At 22.7% G+C, this 12,670-nt stretch overlaps 2 protein-coding genes across 2 annotated transcripts; one reads left to right on the forward strand and one right to left on the reverse strand.

Annotated features, from left to right (window-relative positions):
• Positions 1-4,633: 4,633 nt before the first annotated feature.
• On the reverse strand, positions 4,634-9,026 carry LOC112594334 (serine/threonine-protein phosphatase PP1-beta catalytic subunit). Its single transcript, XM_025339068.1, has 7 exons — positions 8,831-9,026; positions 7,386-7,517; positions 7,097-7,327; positions 6,839-7,015; positions 5,816-5,967; positions 5,593-5,727; positions 4,634-4,737 (listed from the first exon to the last, which is right to left on the reverse strand). Exons 1-7 carry the CDS (start codon positions 8,883-8,885, stop codon positions 4,642-4,644), a joined length of 978 nt encoding a protein of 325 aa, XP_025194853.1. The 5' UTR covers positions 8,886-9,026; the 3' UTR covers positions 4,634-4,641.
• Positions 9,027-9,698: 672 nt separating this feature from the next.
• LOC112594343 (uncharacterized monothiol glutaredoxin ycf64-like) lies at positions 9,699-10,488 on the forward strand. The gene is made up of 2 exons (XM_025339081.1): positions 9,699-10,048; positions 10,221-10,488. Exons 1-2 carry the CDS (start codon positions 9,775-9,777, stop codon positions 10,370-10,372), a joined length of 426 nt encoding a protein of 141 aa, XP_025194866.1. The 5' UTR covers positions 9,699-9,774; the 3' UTR covers positions 10,373-10,488.
• The last annotated feature ends 2,182 nt before the right edge of the window (positions 10,489-12,670 follow it).

Here is a 12,670-nt window from a genome sequence, read left to right on the forward strand (position 1 = left end):
TGCGTTACAATACATCATACATTCTTATACTGTAAGTACCTTTATGAATTTAATTAATTGTGTCAACATATTTAATGTTTTTACAATTCTACAATATTACAATAACCATGTTGAGATAAATATAGGAAATAACTAATAATAAATAGGTTAAGTACTTAATGTCTACGATAACCTCAACTATAGATAACTATAAGTAAGAATACTAAGGTACCTAGGTAAATATCGAATTATAGAATTAAATTATTATATAACTAGGACTCAAAAATTAAAAGAATTATTTTTTTTTATAATATTATTGCAATATGTTGTGCTCTTGACTTATGACAAACCAAACTAAAAATAAATTTACGATTATTTACAATGACCAGTTTCAAAAACGAAAATTTATTATCAAATGTTTGCATTTTGCGTAAAAACAACAATTAAATCTCACTTCTTAAATTTCTCGATGAATTTATTTACACTCTAAATCCCCTTATATAATTATAATTATATACCTCCTTTCCTATCACTATCCTTTCAACAGCTATTACAAAACCTCTACGTCACGAAATTCCTTCAATAAGATTATAGCTAACTTAATTTATTATGTTTGATTTCACTTAATCTCATTTTTAATTAAACAACATCGCTAGCTGAGACTGTTATAAATAATATATCAATTTATAGATTGTACAGTTCTAAATAAAAAATAAAAATATATTTGTTCAAAGCAGCACATTTCTTTTTACTATAGGTACCAATAATTTTCTGTAAATATGTTTATGTGTGATTGTTATAAGATGTCAAAGCATTGTTTTTTTTTCTGACCTACTCACAACATTGACAAAATTTATTCACAATATATAATTTATATAAGCGCTATAAAGTTATTTCATGTCCCCTTCCTCAAGAAAATTCTATAAACGCCCTTGAATATACATAATTACTAATTACTATTAGTAGGGTACCTATGTAACCTACAAAGATGATTATCTATAATCTATATTATTTAAATAAAGACACAGATGACCTATACTTACTTATGTTTATAATTTTATCAAAAACTCACTAGTTTTAAAGTATGGTACGAATCTATTAATAGGCAAAATACAATTTCTTAAATTGTTTAAGGAGTGATATACAAATGTGTATTTCTAAACATAATTTTATGATAACTCTTTTTTTTACTGACTTTGAATATAATCCGTAATCTGTAATAATAAAATAACTTAATTTTGTGATTATTAATTTGACTGTTTTAAAATTAATTATCGGTCCGGTAGGTAACATATTAAACGAATACCAAAATGATTTTGAGTGAATGCGTTTTATATGTTGTACCCTATGGCCTTGTGGGCCTAAACGAGAAAAGGAAATATCCTAATAAAAGCTGACAACACATTTCTTTAAGTGTCTCTAACTATTTACTATTTCGTGTAATTTATAAACTGTCACAAATAATAAATTTTTTTCCAATAAAATATTTGTCTACTCATCTGTAAATACACTTCTCGACTTCCTTTTATAGATAGCGTTTCGAGTTTACATAGGTACATGGGTAGACAGATAATCATCATAATTGATATATTATGTAAAACATAGTCGAGTATTAAAGGCTCAAAGCCAATTACAGCGCAATTAGATTATTGCACTGCATTCATCAAAAACATTAAAAAAAACGAAAATCAATAAATAGTAAATACTTATAGTTCATAAATATCAAATGTAAAATATATTTTAAATTTTTTTACCTTTATATGAAATTATAATCCCCATTTTATTGATTAAATAATATCAAATATAAAAATTAAATTATATTGACATTTTAATTGATTTGATAGTTAATCAATTTGTTAAATTATCATTAACTACCTATAACAATTTTTTATTAAAATTTTGAATGTTTTTTTCATGATTTTAATCATTAGCATAGCTAGTTTATTAAACCAAAACATCATAATAATAATTTGTTTGTAATTATAAAATATAAAATTTCATCACAAAGAAACATAGATTAATTATCTTGTATATTACCTACTTGTCAAGTCAAAAAAGCTAAAAATGATAAATTTTAGTATTTATCTTTTCATTAAAAGATACTAAAAAGGAATATGGAAAATATTATATTTATAGTAAATAAGATGAAAGAATGATTATTTCAACATAGACAACAGATTAAATTAATATTGCTATTAAAAAAGGATATACGGTTGAAGGAATTTATCAATTTTGGCATTTTGAAAAAAAAGTAATATGTTTTATAGAAGATAAAAAAATGTAACATGTTAATTTTTTTTTGTAAAATCAAAATAAGAATTTCCAAAACAAATTATTTAATACTAATATAGTAAAAGTTAATTGTTGCAAATATTGGACAATAGTTTTTTGGATTACTTTTAGGAACAGAAAATTTATTTAATTGTTGGTAGTTATGTTTCAAATAAATTGTTTTTATTTATTTTGATACCAAAAATGAATTCTTGGCTTACATTTTGATTGTTCTACATATTATGTACCATCCAATCCAATTAATAAAAAATTTGAATCACAGATCATACATACAGAAACAAACATTTTGATCTATTATTAAAAATAATTTTTAACACCAATAGCTTATAGACCTAGTAGTTCAATGAAATATACATTTTAAATAAATATAAACTATTATTGGTCATATTTTTTAAAACAATCACTAACAAAGTTAAACATTGTTACAATTATTTAAATAAAAATAAATGTGATTTATATTAATATTTTGAAAATATTTACAAAACAAAATAATCATTTCAATATGTAAGACCATTATTTTTATGTGAAGATTTGTTCTAAATTTTGGGATTCTTTGTGAATAAAACACAATGCTTAAGTGCAAAACAAACAAAACATTTATCGTCTAGAATACAATTAGATATTGAATGACAATTTTTAATTTTGTACTTCTATTCTAGCTATATAACCATTCTTTAACTTGAATCAGCCAATATCATTAAAAATTACTTAAAACTGAGATAACTTAACTAAAAAATATATTATATAATACTATATGTTTGATAAAATTATAAACCTATTTTTTTTATACATTTTCAAAAATGTCTACTCCTATTTAGTAATATGCTTGGATAGCACAAATGTTAAATTTGAAAAAGGTTACCAATAATATTATTTAACACAAAATTGTACGAATAATTTATTAAAAATGTTTATTATAACCATATAAATAATTAAATATTAGATACTGACTGATTCACAAGATCACCATGTTTCTTCATAATAAAATATAATAATTATACAATTTATACAATTTATATGAATAATATTTTAATAATGATTATCATTAGTCATGACTAATGGACAAACGTATTTCATATAAATTAGATATTATATTATTATACAATACATAGTATATATTTTAAATTTAAAATTAATATGATAGTTCTTAGATAATTATTATGACTAATTCTGTATAAGAGATAAATTATTTTATTATAGATATCAAATTGAAATCTTTCATATTTATTATTTTTAAGTATATAATAAATGCAATACTATTTGATACAAGTAAAAAATACAATTTTTCCAATAGTAAATGTTTTATAAAATATTCATTCAAGTATTGTAGAGCAATAAATTTATTTATTTATACATAACATAAATTTCAAAAAATATAGCAAAGTTAATTTTATGATAGTTATTCTATTCACTGAAAAAATATAACATTCTATTCTTATCATTTTTAAACATAACAGATCTATGAGAAAATATACCTCAGAAGCCTTGTTTTTTTAAAAACTATTTAAATTTAAGTCCTAGAATTATTAAACTAAATATACTATTATGGTATTGCATCAATTTTTAATTTAATATCCACAAACCTGAATTCATAAGCTGTAAATATATTATAATTTAAAAAGTGAGTATTATCAATACACAGATATTAAGGTGTATTTAATCAATAGTATTGTAAAAAATTAACTCATTTCCTTCTATGTTTAATATAGTATCAAATTGAATAATTTATTATAAGCTGTTATTTTGTGAGATGTACTAATATGTACAATTTTTAAGAATGGCAACAATAAGAGATCTGTAATATTTAAAAATAAAACTTGAATCAATAATTTTAGGGTTACATAAAAAAAAAAATGAGTCAATTGTTAATATTTTACCACAAACTTTAAAAAACAGTTAATTTATTTAAGACTATAGTATTGGTAATTTTTTTCTACGTTTAAATTAGTATTGACAATATTTAATAAGGATAATCAATAACAATAATGTTAATATATAAATGTATATATGTATATATTTTATAACACAAATGATGCTACACCTTAATAATAATCTATGCCTACACATAAATTAAATTTGTTAACTAAATAAAATTGTTATTATCTATATACATTATACAAAGTACACAAAATTAAAATCAAATTATCAATCAATACTTAGGACTTTATATAATTTAGGTCACAAGTAACCATTATTTAATGATTGTTAAAGATAATTTTTTACACACAAACACACATAGATATATGTATAACATTATTTGTTATTATATAGAAAGTCCAGATTTTTTAAATAAAATTATTCAAGCACAGAGTTATTAGATTATAAACATTGTTTAGTTGTTTATAATTTATATTAATTTAAAAAAACAATTTATTTCTTTTTCACAGCAGTTGTATTACTAGCCGGTCTTCCAGAATTTAATCCAGAATATTGATACTTTGCTTTCTTTTCAGATGGTTTCAAAATCTTAAAGGATAGAATCATATTTCATTAGTTATACAAAAAATAATACAATAAATCAAACCAAATTTTAAACATTTCATTATTAAATCTAGAATAGTAACATTACAATGCATATAAGAACATTTCATCTATATCTGATGTCTCCATCTTATACAAGTATAACATAGAGAATTTACCTGTTTTTAAGATTAGAGATAACAATTCATTCTGTGTTTTGTAGAATATTGCATTAACCTTTAATATACTTAGAAGCAAGTTTAAAATTATTTAAAGAAACTCATCAATTGCTTCAAAATTGAAAATAATAATTAATAAAACACAGAAAATGGGTTTACCTTTAAGTTTGATAATAGGTAAAATTGTAAAAAGTCAACCTAAAACTAATTTAACTAAATGAGAATTTTTTAAGTGTAAATTTACTAGGGTACTTTGCTTGTAGACAGAGACAATACCCGTGGGTAAAAAAGCTTCTCAAAATAAATTAATAATAACATATTAATAAATGAAGGGTTTGTGCACACACCTAAAATACTTTATATATTACATAAAAGAATATTGTTTTATTTAATTTAGTATAAGTGACATGAATTGATAACTTATATTTGAGACCAACAAAAAAAAAATATATATAAGCTAAAGCATAGAAATCCTATCCATAAAAATAATTAATAATCTAAATAATATGAGTTTGATTTTTATCACTAAAATATTAAATATAAAAAATGATAAAGTATAATATTTAAGAAATAAATTAGTATTTTGTTTTATTACTTATAAAAATATAACATTTTATGAAGTTAACCACTTTGGTATGGATCATATACAAATATTTATATAATCATATAGGTAAAAACTTACTTGGAATGAACACATTAGAGTTGCATCAACAGACATCATTCCACCAGCATTATCAAATTCTCCACAATAATTTGGGGCAGAAAACAATGTAACCAATTGTCTTTTGGCAAAAAATTCATAACCATCTTCTACAACCTACAATGTAATTAGTATAAAATGTTGAAAAAAAAAATAAAAAAATGTCAATGAACACTCATTATTAAAAATGAATAATTGTATTTACCTGATGTGCTCTACATATGAGATCTAAGTCATGTCTATTTAAAAATTTTGCTACAACATCTGTACCAAACGTGAAAGAAACACCTCTATCATTTTCTCCCCAACCTGTTACATCTTTGTCAGGATCAGACCATAATAAATCACATAATAAACCTAAAAAATAATAATAATAATAATATAATTTTTATTAAAAAAAAAAAATTGACTTAGTTTCTTCCCTAAGAATTATTAAACATTTAATGTAACATATTTAATATACCTATGAAGAAATACACTAAGTTTAATACGATAAATAAACATATAGTTTATTAAGTTATAAAAAATACTACTCACAATTTTCAAATTTATTATTTGATGCTGTGCTTAATTACCTACAGAAAAAACTAAGTGTAAAATAATATTTTTATATCCCATATACACTAATTTATCTGTAAAACTGAAAATTGTCTATTTAAAAACTGGAGCATTAACTTAAACTATTAAATTATTACACCATATAATTGTTAAATATAGATTGAAATTAAAATGTGTATGCAAGACTGGCACTGTTAGTGAATAGTGATGTTTTAAACATTGTGGAAAGGCAATTAAACAAATAATTGTGTTAATCTTTATTGATCTTTTAATCCTATAAATACATAACTGAAAAATTATAAAATTAAAACAAAGTTGGTAATTCCCAAACATTACAAACTTAAAAAGCATATTCATTTCATCAGAAAATTTGCAATAATTTGTTCCATGAGAGAATATCAATTTTGAACTTACATAATAAACTTAAGTAGTCTGCTGAACTATTTTTTCTCTACCTTATCCAATATCAGGGAGTTTTGATACAAAACAAGAATGTAACACAGAATTGGTAGATAATATTGTTCTTTTATAGAACAAAATATATTTATATGCTTATGAAATAACTAGATAAATAAGACATAAGTAATATCATATTAGACTGAGTGTATTTTGATAAGGTATCTTATTAAATACCCCACACCACCTCTTAACTAAGTAATAGAAAATTTACCAGTATCTGGGACATCAGTTGGACGCATAATACGCCTAATTTGTTCCATTCCTTGTAAATCAGGACTTAGTCCGCCATGACAACAAAATATTTTCTCATCAATAATAGCCGCAATAGGTAAACAATTAAAACAATCAGTAAATGTTTTCCACAATTTTATATTGTAACGTCTTTTACCTATACATATATATTAAATAATTAATTTTGTTTTATAATAAAAATTATCAAAATTATTAACTACAGTTTAAATAACTTTACATTCATCATAAAAACCATAGATCCTGTTTATGCTTGCACATTCATGATTGCCTCGTAAAAGAAAAAAGTTTTCTGGATACTTTATTTTGTATGCTAATAAAAGACATATAGTTTCCAAGGACTGTTTTCCACGATCAACATAATCACCCAAAAATAAATAGTTTGCTTCAGGAGGAAAGCCTCCATACTCAAATAAGCGTAACAAATCAGTATACTGTCCATGTATATCTCCTAATTAACAAAATAAAAATAAAGTGCTTGCAAAAATTTACATAAAATTAAAATTTACCACATATTTTTAAAGGTGCTTCTAAATCTAATAAAATTGGTTGTTGTAAAAATATTTCTCTAGATTTTAAACATAATCCTCGGACTTCTGCTTCAGACATTTGTACTGTTTTACCAGGTCGACATCCTCTTACTACAAATAAAGTACTTTTATGTAAAATTAAACAATCATAATAATACAATACATTTTCACAAGTAAAAAAATCATCATTCAATGTTTTTTAATAAATTATGAAGGCAGGAAATGATAAAATATGATTTTAAATAGCAATTCAAGTCTATTTAAGCTATTCAGTTAAAATATATAAAAATTGTTATTCTAAATTCTAATTTTTAAATAAAATAAAATAATGTTAACTACCACAAATCTCTGGTATGCAATCAATTTAAATTAGATCTATAAGCATAGTCACATATCAATTGGAAACTGAATTTAAATTATCTAATTTTAGTTGATAATTATACAGTTCCTTTTTACATGATACAGTCACCAAATGCTTACTTCATTAGTTTGAGATTTCTTACCAAGTTGTATTGTCGTTTTTGAGAAGGAGCTAATAATAGGAGTATTAACCTTATAAAATAAATACTAGTTTTCTAATTAATATCTACATTCTTTGTCATAAATACAAAAAAATTGAATTTAAACGTCTGATATTATGTATTATACTTATTCGATAATTGTTTAAGTATCAGGAGCATAAATTTAATTTGTTATTAATTTCTAGAAATGAAAATTTAGAGCATAACATTTTTTGTAGACTCTTTATGTATATACATTTTCACCAAGTTAAATATAAACTAAAACCAACGATTTTTTAAATATTATACTTCTAAATACATCATTTACATATTTATCATTTCAATAAATCATATGTGTTATATAATAAATAACATTTTAAGAAGGTATTGGTATTGGTATTCCTGTAATCAATAGCAGTGTATAGTTTAAATTATTTTTAAAAAGTAGAGTCATGAATAATTGGTGAAATATTTATTCAAGTGACTTAATATCAATCGCTTTTCTAATTGACTTTCTGCAATGCTATTTAATTTCAGGTTAGGCACGATGTGTATATATATTAGGGATACCAAAAAAAATGTCTAAAATATGAGTCCCTAGAATCTTTGGATTTCATTGTCAATATGGTCTGTATTTATAGAAAAACTTATTAATTTTGAAAGTCTTAATGATATCAATTTCAAAAAACATGGAAATAATCACATAACCACATAAAAGTAAGCTAATATTATAGTTAATTTGCATAATTTTTATGTTCAAATAATGCCTATTCCTAAACTTTAACTGAATGGGATAAATATTGACTGAACCGATGGTAACTAAAACGTGCTGACACATCTAATGAAAATTATTAACCTACCAGGTTTATTGTAATTAGAATGCCAATTATAGTGTCTTCATATATTATTGTTTACCAATCTTACCTTCTAATAGTCGTGCGATTATGCTGTCTATACTTAATGGTTCACCGTCTGCCATTGTGGACGGAAAACCTTGTATGGATTTCGAATTTAACACGATTTGTTGACAAAATATCTGAATTTGTTTAACGTTTGAATGAATAATGATTTGGTGTATCAATTGAAAATCAGGGGGTCGTACGCCGCCTCAACACGTCCCGTTAACATGTAAATTAATCTTAAATAATGTGTCGGTGTGGGGTCGGTGGGTCGGCTGGAAGGGAAAAATGGCGAACACTTTCTCCCCACCATAAACACAAATAAATTTTTTCTTTTTTGTTAATTTTAAAATTAATTTTGAATTGTATTAAAATTTATATTTTGGACTTAAAAAAAAATTGCAACTCACATAAAATAATATTTTTCCTATTTTTTCAATTAATCGTATTAACACTATTAACCCTGGTATTTGTAGTTCGAGGTTACAGTTTTTTTCATAAATTTTTCGAGGTTATGTCTGTAATCTCAAACCAAATCGTTTGGATTTGTTTGATAAGTAGTGATAATCAATCAATATAACCATGTACCACTCGATAAGTTCGTATTTATTTTATGGTATGAACCTAATCATAGTTATCATACATATTACGCAAACTTCTATGCTTATCACTTTTTAGGAATGGGACTTGGGATATCCAGAATTTCGTCTGCAGTCTGCTATATACTAATGTAATAAATAATAATTTGAGTGAGTAACTATTAACTACTTGAATGTTTTCAGACTTCAGTTTTTTAATTTAGAATTTTTATTACTGTAAATATTAAATTCTTTAAATAATAATTTGAACTACCGTACTTATTATTTATTAACTATATTTTTTTGGTATCCTAAGTCAATTTAGACATTAAATATTACATTAGTTTAAAATAAAAAAAACATTAGGTACCTAAATATTAACTTTTAAATCATGACGTCGATATTGTGTCAAATGATTAACATCAATAAAATGTCAAGAATTAGCTCACTTATTACTTGTAAACAATTTTTAAGTACTAAAGTTGATAATCCAATTCAATCGCATATAGAAAAGTTAGTAAAAGGTAACAAAATTGTTGTCTTCATGAAAGGTGTTCCACAAGCTCCTAGATGTGGCTTTAGTAATGCAGTTGTTGATATTTTAAATATTCACAAAGCCAAATTTGAAGCTCATGATGTACTGATGGATGAAAGTCTTAGAAATGGTAAATATTTACAATAATTGTTTTCAATTAACTTATATTACATATATTATTTGTATGCACTTATGAAAGATTCAATTTTTCTGTCTCCATAATTTAACCATTCTTTATACTATTCCTCCTCTCTAAGTTTATATCTATATAATTATTATTAATTTATATGTGCATTTTATAGGAATAAAAGAATACTCAAATTGGCCTACAATTCCTCAAGTTTTTATAGATGGAGAATTCATTGGTGGTTGTGATATTATGTTGGAATTACATAGGTCAGGTGAACTAGATAAAATACTAGAAAATATCACTCAAGAAAAACCTGTAGCATAAATTGATTAAAGTGCTATGAAATAATTTATGAATAATGTAGTTTCATACTTATTGAATAACCAATAAAAGAGTAAAATAAATTGTTATAAATTAATACACGTATAATTTTAACTAAATGTTTTGTTATATTTTTATGCTGTTGATAAAATATCTTAGTTACATGTATTGTATTAAATAACTGTGTATAAGTAAATTTTTGATTAAATCAAATTTTTTTTTTTTTGTTTTATTTGAAAAATGAATAACCGTAGAGACTAGAAATGTTGAAATGTTCAGCAAATGGCAAATACTTGTATAAGCATTGAAAAAAATGAATATTTTTCATATTAATACTATTTATAAACATTTGAAATTTCCTATCTTTTTTTTTAAATTATTGTATGATTTTTAAGTTAATAAATATAATATACAATATATTTTTGACAAAAATTAATTTAATACTACTATGGTAGAAAGTAAAGTAACAAATAGTTATAAAAACACATTTTAAGATATCTTTAGAAATGAGAATTATGTGTGTTTTTGTTCAGAATCATTATTCATATGCAATTACTTAGATATTTGAATCAAACATATTTGCATATTGAATATAGTGGCCTACTTAAAAACAAGGGAACAAGTTAATCATTTTTTCAGCAAAATGACTACTTGAAGAGTTTATTTTTATTACTTCAAGAAGTAATGTGATCAGTTCTAAATTCATAATTGAAAATTTTATCAAAAAATATTTGAATTTTCTAATTTAAATCAAGTAAATGGTTAGTCCTATAAAACATTTTATATCTAATTAATAAAAATAATTCATTTTAAAATAGTCAAACTGAAAAATAATATATATTGGTCTACATTTTGCCTCAATATTTTGATCCATTTACTTTTACTAAATTAAGTTACTCATTTAATCACTTCCAATTTAATTTCTCCGAGATATTCATTTATTCACAGTGAAAAAATAATCAAAATTAATTTTTCATCTTCAAAAACTTTAACCAATTATTTTTAATTCCGTTTTATATATGAAGTATACTAGTACACGATTCATACAGTAATTACTCAATGAGATAGTGGTAGATTTTTTTTTTTGTTGAAAAGGTATAATGATATTTGCTCCTCCTCCTAGGTATTAAAACAGTTCAAATCTATAAACTTTTTTTTATAAATAATAAATGCAATACATAATTTAACATTAATTTTGTTCTTCAAATTATTTCACAAAAAGATACACTTATTTAATTTGTCTTATTATATGTCTATGACATATTTACATACCTATTGTATTAGTTATGTAATTGAAAATAAATTATAGCACCTTCTTATTTTAACTAAACTAACGTTCTTTATATTGATGGTGAGATTTAACTAACTAAAAAGTTTAATATTTTTTCAATATCAACTTTAAAATTCAATGATTAAAAATCTTATTTGTTAATAATTAACTTATAACTAAACAGTCTTAACATTAACTTAAATAACTTAAGTTTAATTTTTTTTTATTAATTTACTCACTTTTGAATAATATTATTTAAAAATATTGGTACTAGCCGCCTACAATTTATTTTTTAAACCATAAATTGAGTAAAAAGATTTATGCAAAAACAAACAATTAGATATATTTATATAGAATAAAAATATATTATTATTTCCCCATCATGGTTTTTATTTATCAAATGAATCAATTATTTTGCTTCCCAACAGTTTCATACCTAGTTTGTTGGTTTATCTACTGGCTATGAGATATAAAATATAACATGTTTGTAGTTTAATAAATGGTTAGATAAATGTACAGCTAAAAAGCAGTTCAATAAGTTTATAATATTAGTAATATGAAGACAGGTTGATGGTAAACAACAATCTTCAGTATTTTATCACATAATTACTATTATTATTATTTACTTTGGCACCTTTAAAATTAATAACTATTACATTAATTAACATTTTTAAACTAATATATAGGTAGGTACTGAAATTTAAAAACTATTTTCTATTTAATACATGCATAAATAAACTTATTTAATATTAATAATAGTTATATTAATTCAGATTTTACTCATAAATTATTTTTAGTTTATAATAATAAAATAATATAATCAATATTTCAAATAGTTCAAATTATTAAACTTTTTAATGACGACTTAAGATTTTAATAAGTTGAATTTATATAGTGAAAAAATTTTGATCGTATAAAAATAAGATTTTAAAAATTAAGACACTTAAAAATAGTTTTTTTTTTCATAAAAAGTTCATAAATAATATCTAAAAATAAATATTAACAACAATATTTTGACAATTACAACATTA

Source organism: Melanaphis sacchari, unplaced genomic scaffold, assembly GCF_002803265.2.
Source record: "Melanaphis sacchari strain LSU unplaced genomic scaffold, SCAv2.0 Contig0_pilon_pilon, whole genome shotgun sequence".
Classification (NCBI taxonomy): domain Eukaryota; kingdom Metazoa; phylum Arthropoda; class Insecta; order Hemiptera; family Aphididae; genus Melanaphis; species Melanaphis sacchari.

What these genes read in the sequence shown, in the direction of transcription:
- LOC112594343 (XM_025339081.1), top strand. Translation starts at nt 9,775, where the DNA reads ATGACGTCGATATTGTGTCAAATGATTAACATCAATAAAATGTCAAGA. An exon ending in GGATGAAAGTCTTAGAAATG is followed by an intron (nt 10,049 to 10,220) that starts GTAAATATTTAC and finishes TGCATTTTATAG; the next exon opens with GAATAAAAGAATACTCAAAT.
- LOC112594334 (XM_025339068.1), bottom strand. Translation starts at nt 8,885, where the DNA reads ATGGCAGACGGTGAACCATTAAGTATAGACAGCATAATCGCACGACTA. An exon ending in AACTGATGTCCCAGATACTG is followed by an intron (nt 5,968 to 6,838) that starts GTAAATTTTCTA and finishes ATTATTTTTTAG; the next exon opens with GTTTATTATGTGATTTATTA. An exon ending in CTCTAATGTGTTCATTCCAA is followed by an intron (nt 4,738 to 5,592) that starts GTAAGTTTTTAC and finishes CTATCCTTTAAG; the next exon opens with ATTTTGAAACCATCTGAAAA.